At 44.1% G+C, this 13,719-nt stretch overlaps 1 protein-coding gene across 1 annotated transcript in view; it reads left to right on the top strand.

The window, feature by feature from the left end:
• Window positions 1-13,719, top strand: part of dennd2b (DENN domain containing 2B) — a 55,026-nt gene extending 41,307 nt beyond the window's left edge. The window contains exons 15-20 of the mRNA XM_083650936.1: window positions 6,939-7,116; window positions 8,008-8,049; window positions 8,188-8,299; window positions 11,441-11,680; window positions 12,985-13,071; window positions 13,181-13,719. Of these exons, the coding sequence (XP_083507062.1) occupies window positions 6,939-7,116; window positions 8,008-8,049; window positions 8,188-8,299; window positions 11,441-11,680; window positions 12,985-13,071; window positions 13,181-13,215 (694 nt within the window). The 3' untranslated portion in view covers window positions 13,216-13,719. The remainder of the gene's footprint in view (window positions 1-6,938; window positions 7,117-8,007; window positions 8,050-8,187; window positions 8,300-11,440; window positions 11,681-12,984; window positions 13,072-13,180) is intronic.

Genomic DNA, 13,719 nt, shown 5'->3' with positions numbered 1-13,719 from the left:
TTTACCTGCAGCCTCTGAACGAGTTGTTTCAGCACTGTGGTCTTATGTCAACACACAGTCAGTCCTCAGGCTAAGGGTTAATGGAGGGTTAATCACATTCTATGAGCATGTTCATGTGCCTCTCTCTCATAACCTGGCAGCAGAATACTACTAATAGTGTTTGAGCATCTAAACGGATCTAAACCACTTTCCCTCATGTGGCTCCAATGTCGATGTTCAATACCACCTGATTTTTCCACGCTTTTTTTTCCTCCCAGTGTGAAAATGTGAAATAATACCGGCAGTGTTGGGCAAGTTACTTTCAAAATGTAATATACTACATATTACTAGTTACTTTCATTTGAAAGTAATATGTTACTTTACAGTATTACTGTCTGTGTAGAGTAAGTCGTTACTTATTACACTACTTTTTAATTATTTTCACCAAAATAACAGCAGCAGCAGAATGACATCGCCTCCCCGGAACCATCCCGAAAAATAGTTTCAACCGCCTTGTAAAGTTAGTGTAAACAATCCAAAACTCTAAAGTTATTATTTCCCTTTGTTATTGTCATCTATAGTGGTTATATGCAGAAAAGCACACAGTTTGATTAGGAAATGATTGTATCTTTATTCAAATATGTGCTTTTTTCCAACTCAGTTTGTGTTACTTAACAAAGTAATTGGTATAATATTACTGAAATCCTATCAGTAATAAGTTATATTACTGAGTTACTGCTAAAAGTAATATATTACATGTAATATGTTACTTTTGTAATGAGTTACCATCAACACTGCCGGTAACTGATTATGCAAGTGCTGTGCTGAGTGAATGTTCCCAATGTCTGTTATTTGACGTAGGGACGACAGAAGGAGAGGAAGGAGTGTGATGAAAAGCAAGAGAAATGTATGTTTGAGAGAGAGAGCGAGGAGGACGGAGAGAAGGGAGGGACAAACTAAACAATGGCCTGTGAAAGCCTTTCTCATGGCCGTGGTGAATTCATCACGCTCACTTTTCTGTGGCGCACAAGTGTGCTTGGGTTTCTGCTCAGGCACTCTCTGGTTTCCCCTCACGCACGTCACTCACTCACTCTGCTCACAGTCTGTGCCAGCAGCAAATTCAAAACTGCTTATTACACCGTGCGGTAACAAGTTCAGCACAAAGCGTTTCTGTGTACTGTACTGTACTGTAATGTGTGGCGGTGTGTGGTGTTCTTAACAAACATGGCCATCTTGAAAGCTGGATGGAGGCAGGTAGAGCAGCTACTGTCGTGTGATCTATGGTGATTGTAACCCTCAGGCAGGAGGAATTAGCCGTTTGTGTGTGGCCCAATCAAGAAGTAAGGCGTCCAATTGATTTAGCTCCTCGTTATTTTGGAACACATGCTGCGGCACACTGTGTGCAGTGCTGGCACAACGCCAAAACACTCTGTAACAACGTAGCTGTTTCCTATGTGGTAGGCTATATACTGTATATATATATATATATATATATATATATATATATATATATATATATATATATATATATGTGTGTGTATGTATATATGATATTCAGAGGCAGAGTGAAACCCTAACACTGTAAACATGGGAAACATTCTTAAAGGAGAGAAGAACTTGGCCATTACTAGAGCCTGACCAGCTGATTTTTACATTACTGTCATGGAGAATGTTTATACTCACATGCACACGCGCACACACACACACACACACACACACACACACACACACACACACACACACACACACATGCATGTACTGTACATGCACGCACCCATACACATACAGTACTTGCATGCACAAACACTACAGATATGCACGCCACGTGCACACTCACACACTCACTCACTCTAACACACACTCTCTCTCTCTCTAACACACACACACACACACACACACACACACACACACACACACACACACACACACACACACACACACACACACACTCACTCATACATACACATGCACACACTCCATCCGCACTCTGGCAAGTCTTGATTTAATTCAGACATTATTGTGGTTTTAATAAGAGCATGTATAGGGTTTCCCATAGGGAAGCCATTTCTCACTGTTAAACAGCTTCTGCGGAGTCAGACGGCCGAGGCCAAGCTGCTGACTGGAGATCCTTATAGACAGGAAGTGAGGGAAAACCATTTGGGGACTAAAGGGAGCACAGAACACTGCTGGCGGGAAGAAAATATGCAGTGTGTAGCTTATCATAGAAATCCTGTAGGTCTATATGGACCGTGCTGCCTCTTTATAGGATTGCTAGGTGCTATTTTGAGCTTGGGAAGAGCTTTAACGCTGAACGGTGGTTTTGTGAAGTTTTGCAGCAGTGCTGGTATCTGCGGTTCAGTTTGCTCTGACAGCTCCCAGCCTCATCTTGTCTGTCCTCTCTGGCCTATTGGATCAGACTGGGCCTTGACAGGGTAGAACTAGACACAGTGCAGTACTTTAGTGGGGCTGTGTGAAGCATTTGGTGGTGATAGAGGCTGTTGTCTCCCTCCCTCCTTCTAGGACACTGAGATTTTTCCCTCCTCCTCCTGGCTTCACAGACGTAAAGCCTGTGGATTCCATGTTTCCTGGAGGATCTGCCAGTTCAGCCTCACACACACTAAACCAGGCCAGGCCAACCCAGGAGGGAGCTAATATGGGAGGATTAGCTCCACAACCTCAACTCTGCAGACCTCCTCTTTTTACCATTTACTGAGCTCAGAATTATAAAGTTCTATCTGGTGTTGGAGGTTTTTTTCCCCATCAAAATTGAGTTGAGATTCTTCATCTTGGAATGCTACTTTATGATTGTGTGGTGTTTGTTTTTAAAATAAACTTTTAGGGGTTAAATACTTACAAAGATAGAAAGTCCTATCTCACTCACACACTGAATTGCATCTTTTCCCCATCCAATCACAAATGTTAATGTGGTCAGTGAGGAGGACCAATCGCCTACATCTAATGTAGGCTGAAAAGGCAGTAAAACCCAGTCTAAAACCACAAAATATTCCTTATTTCCTGAGAAGATTGTGACTCCAATTAGTGTACCTCTTGCAGACTTGGTCTAAGTTCAGGTCTTTCATATGGGATGGCTTATTGTTTATTATTTATTAAGATCCCCACCGGTTAGCCGACACGGCGGCTAGCAGGCAGTCTTCATGGTGTGACTTTTATTATAACCCGCGGTCTGACGTTTAGCTCCACATCTGAAGGTCTTTTCTTCGCTTTTTCTGGGGGGTGGGGGGGGGGGGGGGTTTCCAGGGTTGAGTGGCAACTCCTGGTAGTGCACTGTGTTTTCATTGCAAGTTCATCTTTTTCCCAGGAGAGTGTGGGTTGGGGGAATGAGTGTAAATGGATCCTCTTGGTGTCAGTGGTGTGCAGTGCTGTGTGCAGCCTGTGGCCAAGGATCTGTGCCCCATCACTCCCTGTTGGAGCACGTCAAAGCCAGGAGACAGGATCTGTTAGGAATTATCAAGCTCTCCCCGGGCAACTGGAAAGCAGTCAGGCTGCGAGAGCTGCATGTTGTGAGCGAATAGGAATAGACCTTGAAAGACTGAAGGCTGAGATTATTATAGCCTGTGGGTTTTCAGTACTGTTTTTTTTTTTTTTTTTTTTTTTTTTTTACCCTGTCAAGAAAACACAGTTAATCTTTGCAATTTGAGTTATGGGGAAAGTTATGGCAAATGCTTATGGCATGTAGCTTAGATCAAGGGTTCCCAAACTTTTCAACTCAAACTTTTTCTTATCCCCGCAGGTGGTTGAAGCATGCAAATGTTTGTGTGCACATGAGAATTTCGGAAACAAAACAAACAACACGTAACAATTATTAGTCGTTTTTTTTTATTGTATTTCACTCATTTTGTAGTTCACACATTCTGTAGGCCAATTTTACACATTCTGAAAATCATCTCGCGACCCACCCAGTGGTGTCCCTTCCCCCCCGCCCCTCCTGGGGGGTCCTGACCCCCACTTTGGGAACCACTAGCCTAGATGATGGGGTGGAAAAAAAAATTAGGGGTTGTCATTCATCTCAACACGACACGTTACTGACGATGGCTCCGAGATCTCTCGCTCGACACTCTGTACTCTGCTCAGTGCTCCGCTTACTGAAGTGTCTCAGGACTGAAGCTCGGCACTCTGTACTCTGCTCAGTGCTCTGCTTACTGAAGTGTCTCAGGACTGAAGCTCGACACACTGTACTCTGCTCAGTGCTCTGCTTACTGAAGTGTCTCAGGACTGAAGCTCGGCACTCTGTACTCTGCTCAGTGCTCTGCTTACTGAAGTGTCTCAGGGCTGAAGCTCGACACACTGTACTCTGCTCAGTGCTCTGCTTACTGAAGTGTCTCAGGACTGAAGCTCGGCACTCTGTACTCTGCTCAGTGCTCTGCTTAATCAAGTGTCTCAGGACTGAAGCTCGGCACTCTGTACTCTGCTCAGTGCTCTGCTTAAGGAAGTGTCTCAGGACTGAAGCTCGACACACTGTACTCTTCTCAGTGCTCTGCTTACTGAAGTGTCTCAGGATTGAAGCTCGGCACTCTGTACTCTGCTCAGTGCTCTGCTTACTGAAGTGTCTCAGGACTGAAGCTCGACACTCTGTACTCTGCTCAGTGCTCCGCTTAATCAAGTGTCTCAGGACTGAAGCTCGACACTCTGTACTCTGCTCAGTGCTCTGCTTACTGAAGTGTCTCAGGATTGAAGCTTGGCACTCTGTACTCTTCTCAGTGCTCTGCTTACTGAAGTGTCTCAGGATTGAAGCTCGGCACTCTGTACTCTTCTCAGTGCTCTGCTTACTGAAGTGTCTCAGGATTGAAGCTCGGCACTCTGTACTCTGCTCAGTGCTCTGCTTACTGAAGTGTCTCAGGATTGAAACTCGACACTCTGTACTCTGCTCAGTGCTCTGCTTACTGAAGTGTCTCAGGACTGAAACTCGACACTCTGTACTCTTCTCAGTGCTCTGCTTACTGAAGTGTCTCAGGACTGAAGCTCGACACTCTGTACTCTGCTCAGTGCTCTGCTTAATCAAGTGTCTCAGGGCTGAAGCTCTAACTCAGGGTGAGCAAGGTCATGAACAAGGGAGTAGCGTCTGTTTAGTTGGACGTGCCGTCTGTCTGCTGCTGATGAGAGCAACCCTGCAAAACATTCCTTATTAAAAAGTCTATCTCGAGTGGGGTGCGTTTGCATGCCGCGTTTGATCCCTAGCCTTGGTCTTGATCCATACTGATTTAGTGCACCACTATCTGTGTGCGTGTGTGTGTGTGCCTGATTGGACCCATCGTTTATTTTCGCTCCCTCTGTGTACATGGACTGACCAGTATGTGGAGGACAGAGGGGAGGAGGGGTCAGCCACTGTCAACAAGCGAGGGACCGTGAGAAAGACGGCCTGCTATTTGCGATCGTGATGTTGTACCACAGCTGTTGATGTTAAACGGAATCGGTACGTTTTTTTTTGCGTTGGTTCGAGCTTCACTATACAGCGACATGTCAGCGTCACACCACTAGAGTGGACAGCGTAGGGGTTACGTTGTGTCGTCACAGCAGCAGTCGCCTTATAGAGAGAGCCAAAGTGGAACGTCACTTCCTGCTTCAGCACTGTACCAGAGATTTTCATCCACCATTTATTTTCCCATAGACATTTCGTAAAATGCTAACAAACATTGTTTTACTTGTTCAAACCACACTGTTAAGATATATTTAGAAACAGGAGAGACCACATAACATTTCACTCAGACCAAAATGTAAAGAAAAAATGCGGATTTAAAGAAAATGTTTTTTTTTTTTTTTGGTCCGAGTGAAATGTTCTATGGTCTCTCCCGATTCTAAATATATCTGAACCGTTTGGTTTGAACAAGTAAAACTATTTTTATAAGCATTTTACAAAATGTCTATGGGAAAATAAATGGTGGATGAAAATCTCTGGTACAGTGCTGAAGCAGGAAATGACGTTCCACTTTGGCTCCTCTCTGTTGCACACATTCCTTGACAGTCAGCCATCAGCTGTATGGTTTGCATGGAGGCTGTTGCACTAAAGTGGGAGAGGTGGAAGTGCAAGAGATTAAGGATTTGAATGGCTGCCGCGGGTGAACTTGTCCGCCTGCTCCTTAACCGCAAAGCTGTAAGGCGGAGAGAGAGTGATTTCTCTTCCCTTCCTGCTCTTGATTGCATTTGTCACAGTGAAAGAACAGTCTGTTGCGGTTAGATCCGGCTGTCCCTCAGACAAGCTGCAGGCAGAACAAAGTGTCAAAGCCCGGGTACATAGCTGTGCTGTTTCACCTCATGTATATACAAAAGGAATCGTTTCGAGGCCAAAGAGAGGATCATGTTATTTCGCCTGAGGAGACTGAAGGTGCCCAGCAAATAGCAGCACACTCTGCCTGTGCTCCTGTTCATCACATGTAGCCCAGTTAATGATTTAAAGGAACAGTTCACCCAAAAATAAATCCTCTACGTACTCACCCTCATGCCAGTTGAAAGTAAACACCGGTGAGGTTTTTCCATATAACACACAGGGAGGTTGCACAACTTGAGAGAAAACCAGTCACCATTGACTTAAATACTGAAGTACGTACTGTAAGTAAGCCAGTGCTTCACAACTGAAGTCAATGATGACTGTTTTTCTCTCGAGTTGTGCTGGCAACTTCCCTGTGTGTTGTATGGACAAACCTCACCTGTAGATGATGATGGCATTTTCATTTTTGGGTGAACTGTTCCTTTAATGTTGATGATTTGAGCATTTGAAGTAGCAGCAATGTTTTGAGTTGTGATCAGTTCATGGTTGCTGTAGGCTGTAGCTTTAGGAGGAACCCCACCACTCCCCTTCCAGTCTGGAAAAACATATTTTTTCCTTATCTAGTGAAACATCTGCACTGTTTTCCGCAGGTCCATTGAGTTTGATCTGGTGTGGTCCTCTGCAGCGTGAAGGTGATTGACGGTGTTTTGTCCTTCTGTCCCCCGTCCGTCCCCAGCACCCTGTCCAGCTGCATCCACGCGGTGGTGGCACTGCTCTACCCTTTCTCCTGGCAGCACACCTTCATCCCCGTGCTGCCGGGCTCCATGGTGGACATTGTCTGCTGTCCCACACCCTTCCTGGTGGGGCTGCTGTCCAGCTCAATGCCCAAGCTCAAAGACTTGCCTGTAGAAGAGGTGAGTACTCTTTCTCTGCCTTCTCACTGTCTCTTCTCTGCTGTAACTGGCTGGGTGAAACCCTTTTCTTCCAGTTCAGATTTACAGTATAGACTCCTACACTCTCAGTCTAAATGTCTCTGACTCTGAGTCTTCAATGTTTTCATTGTTACTCAGGAGTGAAATGCAAAATTACCCCCCTCACCCATTTGAACTACCCTCCTCATTCTCATCTGTCTTTTTTATTTATTTCTGAGTATAGCTGAGCATATGTTGATCTCTTGGCTGATAAACTACAGTCAGACAGATCCAGTTGGTCTCTTGGCTGAGAAACACTACAGTCAGACAGATCCAGAGGAATTCTGCTTCTAGTCGTCTTTAGGGAGCCAGCCATGTGACTATCAGCTGTAGGAAGGGAGTGAAGGCGAGGGCACATGTTTAGACTGTCACAAGCTGTTATTTTGACTGTTGAACCATCAGGAAGTCAAATTGGTTAGAGTTAGACCAACCTCACTTTTTTTTTTACTCTAGACATCAGACATGATTCTTTGCCAGTCATTGATATTATATCAATGATATAGTATATACATTGATAATAATAATAATAATAATAATAATAACAATAATAATATATACACACACACACACACACACACACACACACACACACACACACACAGACACACATATACAGTATATATATATATATATATATATATATATATATATACAGTATATATATATATAGCAGGAAATGGTTCTTCATTTGACAGTGTTTTGCAGAGAGCACTTGCACATTAACATTTCAGGTGAAATAGTTGCACATACAGTATACTGTAAAAGAGATTGAAGAAGAGCTGGTGGTTTGCATTAGATCTGAATGATGATACACTCCTCTCTCCCTTTTCTCAGGCTTTAATGGTTGACCTGGGAACAGATCGCTTCATCCGCCAGGTTTGTCTGTTCTCTTACAAAACAAGAACAAGAGCACAAATCTGTCGTCATGTCGTTCTCTGCTGCAAGCCTGAGCTTTTGAATCCATTCTGCACGTTGTTTATCACTGCCGATGGCAATGTTTTGGATTGTTTATAGATGGACGATGAGGCCTCATTGCTGCCGCGGAAACTTCAGTCAGCTCTTGAGCAAGCGCTGGAGCAGAGGAATGACATCATCAACCAGGACTCTGACAGCGAGTCAGACGAAGGTGAATAAGGGACAGATCATCCCTCTCCCTACCAAACCAGCCCTGTTCATTACATCAACAGGTTCAGCCCCCAGTGGTGTAATACAGTTCTCATGACGTAGTCCTCTGTGGAGGCTGATGACTGAGAGAGTCAGAGTTACAGGTACAGTTCTCATGACATAGTCCTCTGTGGAGGCTGATGACTGTGAGAGTCAGAGAGTTACAGGTACAGTTCTCATGACGTAGTCCTCTGTGGAGGCTGATGACTGTGAGAGTCAGAGAGTTACAGGTACAGTTCTCATGATGTAGTCTTCTGTGGAGGCTGATGACTGTGAGAGTCAGAGTTACAGGTACAGTTCTTATGATGTAGTCTTCTGTGGAGGCTGATGACTGTGAGAGTCAGAGTTACAGGTACAGTTCTTATGATGTAGTCTTCTGTGGAGGCTGATGACTGAGAGAGTCAGAGTTACAGGTACAGTTCTCATGATGTAGTCTTCTGTGGAGGCTGATGACTGAGAGTCAGAGAGTTACAGGTACAGTTCTCATGACGTAGTCCTCTGTGGAGGCTGATGACTGTGAGAGTCAGAGAGTTACAGGTACAGTTCTCATGACGTAGTCCTCTGTGGAGGCTGATGACTGTGAGAGTCAGAGAGTTACAGGTACAGTTCTCATGACATAGTCCTCTGTGGAGGCTGATGACTGTGAGAGTCAGAGAGTTACAGGTACAGTTCTCATGACGTAGTCTTCTGTGGAGGCTGATGACTGTGAGAGTCAGAGAGTTCCAGGTACAGTTCTTATGATCTAGTCCTCTGTGGAGGCTGATGACTGTGAGAGTCAGAGAGTTACAGGTACAGTTCTCATGACATAGTCCTCTGTGGAGGCTGATGACTGAGAGTCAGAGAGTTACAGGTACAGTTCTCATGACGTAGTCTTCTGTGGAGGCTGATGACTGTGAGAGTCAGAGAGTTACAGGTACAGTTCTTATGATGTAGTCTTCTGTGGAGGCTGATGACTGAGAGTCAGAGAGTTACAGGTACAGTTCTCATGACGTAGTCCTCTGTGGAGGCTGATGACTGTGAGAGTCAGAGAGTTACAGGTACAGTTCTCATGACGTAGTCCTCTGTGGAGGCTGATGACTGTGAGAGTCAGAGAGTTCCAGGTACAGTTCTTATGATCTAGTCCTCTGTGGAGGCTGATGACTGTGAGAGTCAGAGAGTTACAGATACAGTTCTCATGACGTAGTCTTCTGTGGAGGCTGATGACTGAGAGTCAGAGAGTTACAGGTACAGTTCTCATGATGTAGTCTTCTGTGGAGGCTGATGACTGGTGGAATAGAGCAGGTACAGTTCTCATGACGTAGTCCTCTGTGGAGGCTAATGACTGTGAGAGTCAGAGTTACAGGTACAGTTCTCATGATGTAGTCCTCTGTGGAGGCTGATGACTGAGAGTCAGAGAGTTACAGGTACAGTTCTCATGACGTGGTCCTCTGTGGAGGCTAATGACTGAGAGTCAGAGAGTTACAGGTACAGTTCTCATGACGTGGTCCTCTGTGGAGGCTGATGACTGGTGGAATAGAGCAGGTACAGTTCTCATGACGTAGTCTTCTGTGGAGGCTGATGACTGAGAGTCAGAGAGTTCCAGGTACAGTTCTCATGACATAGTCTTCTGTGGAGGCTGATGACTGGTGGAATAGAGCAGGTACAGTTCTTATGATCTAGTCTTCTGTGGAGGCTGATGACTGTGAGAGTCAGAGAGTTACAGGTTGTTTTTCTATAATGATGCAAGACAGGTGTCTGTACTGGAAGGTGGTAAAGGATAATTGTCTGTATAAGTTAATTTCTTCTTCTTTTTTTAATAAATTATTTTTTGTAAAGGATAATTGCTTTTCATGTGATATTCAGATGATTCTTTGTTCCAAGAGTAGTAGTGTTGTTGCTGCTGCTGCTGTTGTTGTTGTTGTTGTTGTTGTTGTTGTTGTTGTTGTTGTTGTTGTTGTTGTTGTTGTTGTTTTGATACTTATTTTCCATCCCCTCTAATGTTAATTCTGACCATTTTGACATGCATGCTGATGATGAAAGATGTTTTTTAAATCAGTTGCAGCATACTCAGGTTCATTCACTCCCACTCAATTCCAAAGAGCAAAACAACTCCTGAAACGTCTAATTCGGTCTGTAAAGGTAATCAATCGCTGTGAATGAGAAGCCGAGAATCACCTTTTGCAAAGTTGCATCAGAACCGTAATAAGCTCTATAAAGTTACATTTTGAAAAGAGTTCCATTTATAGTCAAGTTTCATGTGTATTACAGTCTGTAAAACCACGAAAGATGTGACATGAGGGGGCGTCCTCCTACTTCCACTTTCTGCTTGTAAACAACAAGAGCCGAGATTCTCCTTCTGGGTGTCCAAAATAAATCTTTCAACCAACAGCTATGGTTCTCTGTGGTTACGTTAAGGCCGCCAACCCATTCCAGCCAACGCGCAAACCCTAAGCAAGATCCCGCCAGCTCTAGTCTGTAAAATGAACGGGAAATTAAAGCTTCATTTTACACAATTATAATAACATTTCGATCGCGTTTGTTTCAAAATATTTACTCCGCAAAGCAACTAAGACAAAGGAAAAAATAGCAAATATCTCATAAGCAGATAAAAGCACCGGAAAATGATCTACAAAGTGATGACAAGGGAATGCGGGAATGGACTCCAATCACACTGGAATAGTCCTTTAATGATGGTTGGCACGGCCCAGCTGCTGTGTGGAATACTGGAATTCTAATGTTTCTCTGATATTCAGTCATAAAGAAGTGACCACTGTAATACAGTGGTCACTCCTCACAGTCATAGCGACTGTATTGATTTATTTTTTCTTAATTTACTTGTTGATCTAAGTTGAGTCGAGCTGAGTTGACCAAGAATTATGAGGCGTGGTGTCCTTAAGTCACCGCACACAGTTAACATAGCAGTGGTGTGGCGGTGAGCAGAGAGCCAAACCGTAACATTCCAGTTTAACCTGGTTGTTTGACTGCTTTTCAAGAACCATCTGACTATCATTTGGGAAAAACAAACTGTTCTTTGCTGACGTTATTCAGTGTGAGATGTCCACTTACTTTGTAAGTAATCCTTTGAATCAAATTGTGATTCATCCCTTCTCCTCTGCGTCCTCAGAGTACAACTCACTGAACAGCCTCGTGTCAGAAGCCTTCATCCGCTTCTTCCTGGAGACCATCGGCCATTACTCGCTGTTCCTCAACCAGAACGAGCGCGGGGAGCGGGTTTTCCAGAGGGAGGCCTTCCGCAAGTCTGTGGCGTCGAAGAGCATCCGCCGCTTCCTGGGCGTCTTCATGGAGTCTCAGATGTTCGCCGGCTTCATTCAAGACCGGGAGCTCAGGAAGTGCCGGGCTAAAGGTAGACTGCTGTTTTTGTTGGTCTTATTTGTTGTTGCTTAAAAAACTCAAGTTGATTTGCATGAAATAAGACAGTAGATTTTCTCAGTGCCATGATTCCACCCCATGCCTTTAGTTCTCCCTATGCAGCTGACTCTTTCACTAGTACTGACCTCTAGTGGGTGAAAGTTATATGGTGGCGTGCAGCCTGTTTTCCCACCACATCACTGTGCTGCTCCTTGAGGGACTAGAGCAGGGGTGGGCAAATTTTTTTCTCCAGAGGGCCATACTGACTTGACACATTGGACATCATACCTGCTAACAATTTTTGCGGGAGTCTGCCTATTTTTAACCCTCTCTCCCGTTGTGATTTCTTATTCATCTCTCGATCCCAATATAAATAGTGATCCAAATCCAAATCCTGTAGCAGATGAGATTTATTAACATAATTCTGCCTTTATTGAGTTTTTGGGTTTTATTTTCTTTTTCTTTGATGACCTTGGGGGCCGGATTGAGATGGTCCAGGGGCCAGGGGCCGCATTTTGCACATGTGTGGACTGTTTGTCTCAGCTCGACTGTTTGTCTGTGTGGCCTGTTTGTCGACGGGGAACAGATGACGCAAGGTACAAGCGGGGGTATGCTTGGCGTCCAAACTGCAGTATAGAGGAAAAGAGGACACCGTACCCAGACCTGAGCATTGCGCTGCAGGTCTGGGGGATGGTTACGGATATACTCACAAGAGGGTGAGGTGATGCGTCAGGAGGGACGCACGCGTAAGGGGAGCTTACTAGAGCCGTACTCGTTTTAAGCAAGGTTTTTAGAGAAAAAAAACGGCCTGTTTGTCGACGGGCAACAGATGACGCAAGGTACAAGCGGGGGTATGCTTGGCGTCCAAACTGCAGTATAGAGGAAAAGAGGACACCGTACCCAGACCTGAGTTTTATGTGTGTGTAGTCATGTTTATAGTCATGATGTCGGGGGACTCAATATACAGTAGATAAATTGATTTATTCTATTATGCAAACCCAATGAGTCCTCTATAAGTTTTTTGCTCTTTTTGCAACTGCTGCGCCTGTTGCCTAATGCACTTTTTATACTCTTTTTTTTTTAAGTTTTGTTGTGATGCTTTTAAATGTCCATTTTATTCTCTTCTTTTATTCTTTTATTTTCCTGTCATCCATTTTATGTGAAGCACTTTGAATTGCCTCTGTGTATGAAATGTGCTATACAAATAAACTTGACTTGACTTGACTTGACTAGAGTAACTGTACCTTCTTGGAATAGCAGGGTGTAGTTCTTGAATCACCTGTGCTGTGCTTTTGACAGGACTGTTTGAGCAGAGGGTGGACCAGTATCTAGAGGAGCTGCCAGACACGGAGCAGAGTGGAGTCAACAAGTTCCTGAAAGGCCTTGGTGAGTTCTTCTACTTGTTTGCCTCCCCCCCCCCCCCTGTATAATATCCTGATTTAAACCTTCCTACATGAACATTTTGACTTCATGGATGTTTGGATTCTCTTTCCAGGAAGTAAAATGAAGTTCCTCCACAAAAAGAGCTGATGGAAATGTGCTACTGTCCTTAACACTAAACCAGCACGTCACATTCTGTTTGACAACGTACTGCAAACTGAAGACCTGATGTCCCAAGTCTCTGCATCATGATGATTCTCACACTTTTGTCTGTCTATTTGTTGTACATATTTCAGTGTACGCTGGCTGTGATACTCTCAAATGTAGAATTGTTAAGTGTACCATATGAGGCTAATGACAGTAGGACGGTACAGAGTGAGTGAGCCATAGAGTAACCACTGATGTCCAGGTATGCTTGAATTCAGAATGAGCGGGTGAGTGAATGTGACTTGACATGGACATAGATGTACAGTTCATAATTATGTTTGATTTTTTGCATTAGTTCACATCAGTGTTGTCCTCTGTTTTAAGGAGTGTAAAACCTATTCGTCTGACTGGCAGCAGTTGTGCGTCAAGAGAATGAAGAAAATCATTGTAAATGTTAAAACATGTATTTTGCAAATATTTTGTACAAAAAAACAACAGCAATTAAAG

Source organism: Poromitra crassiceps (assembly GCF_964638095.1).
Source record: "Poromitra crassiceps genome assembly, chromosome: 14".
Taxonomy (NCBI): domain Eukaryota; kingdom Metazoa; phylum Chordata; class Actinopteri; order Beryciformes; family Melamphaidae; genus Poromitra; species Poromitra crassiceps.
Note: the sequence above shows the minus strand (reverse complement) of the source record. Positions and strands in the feature narration are given on the sequence as shown.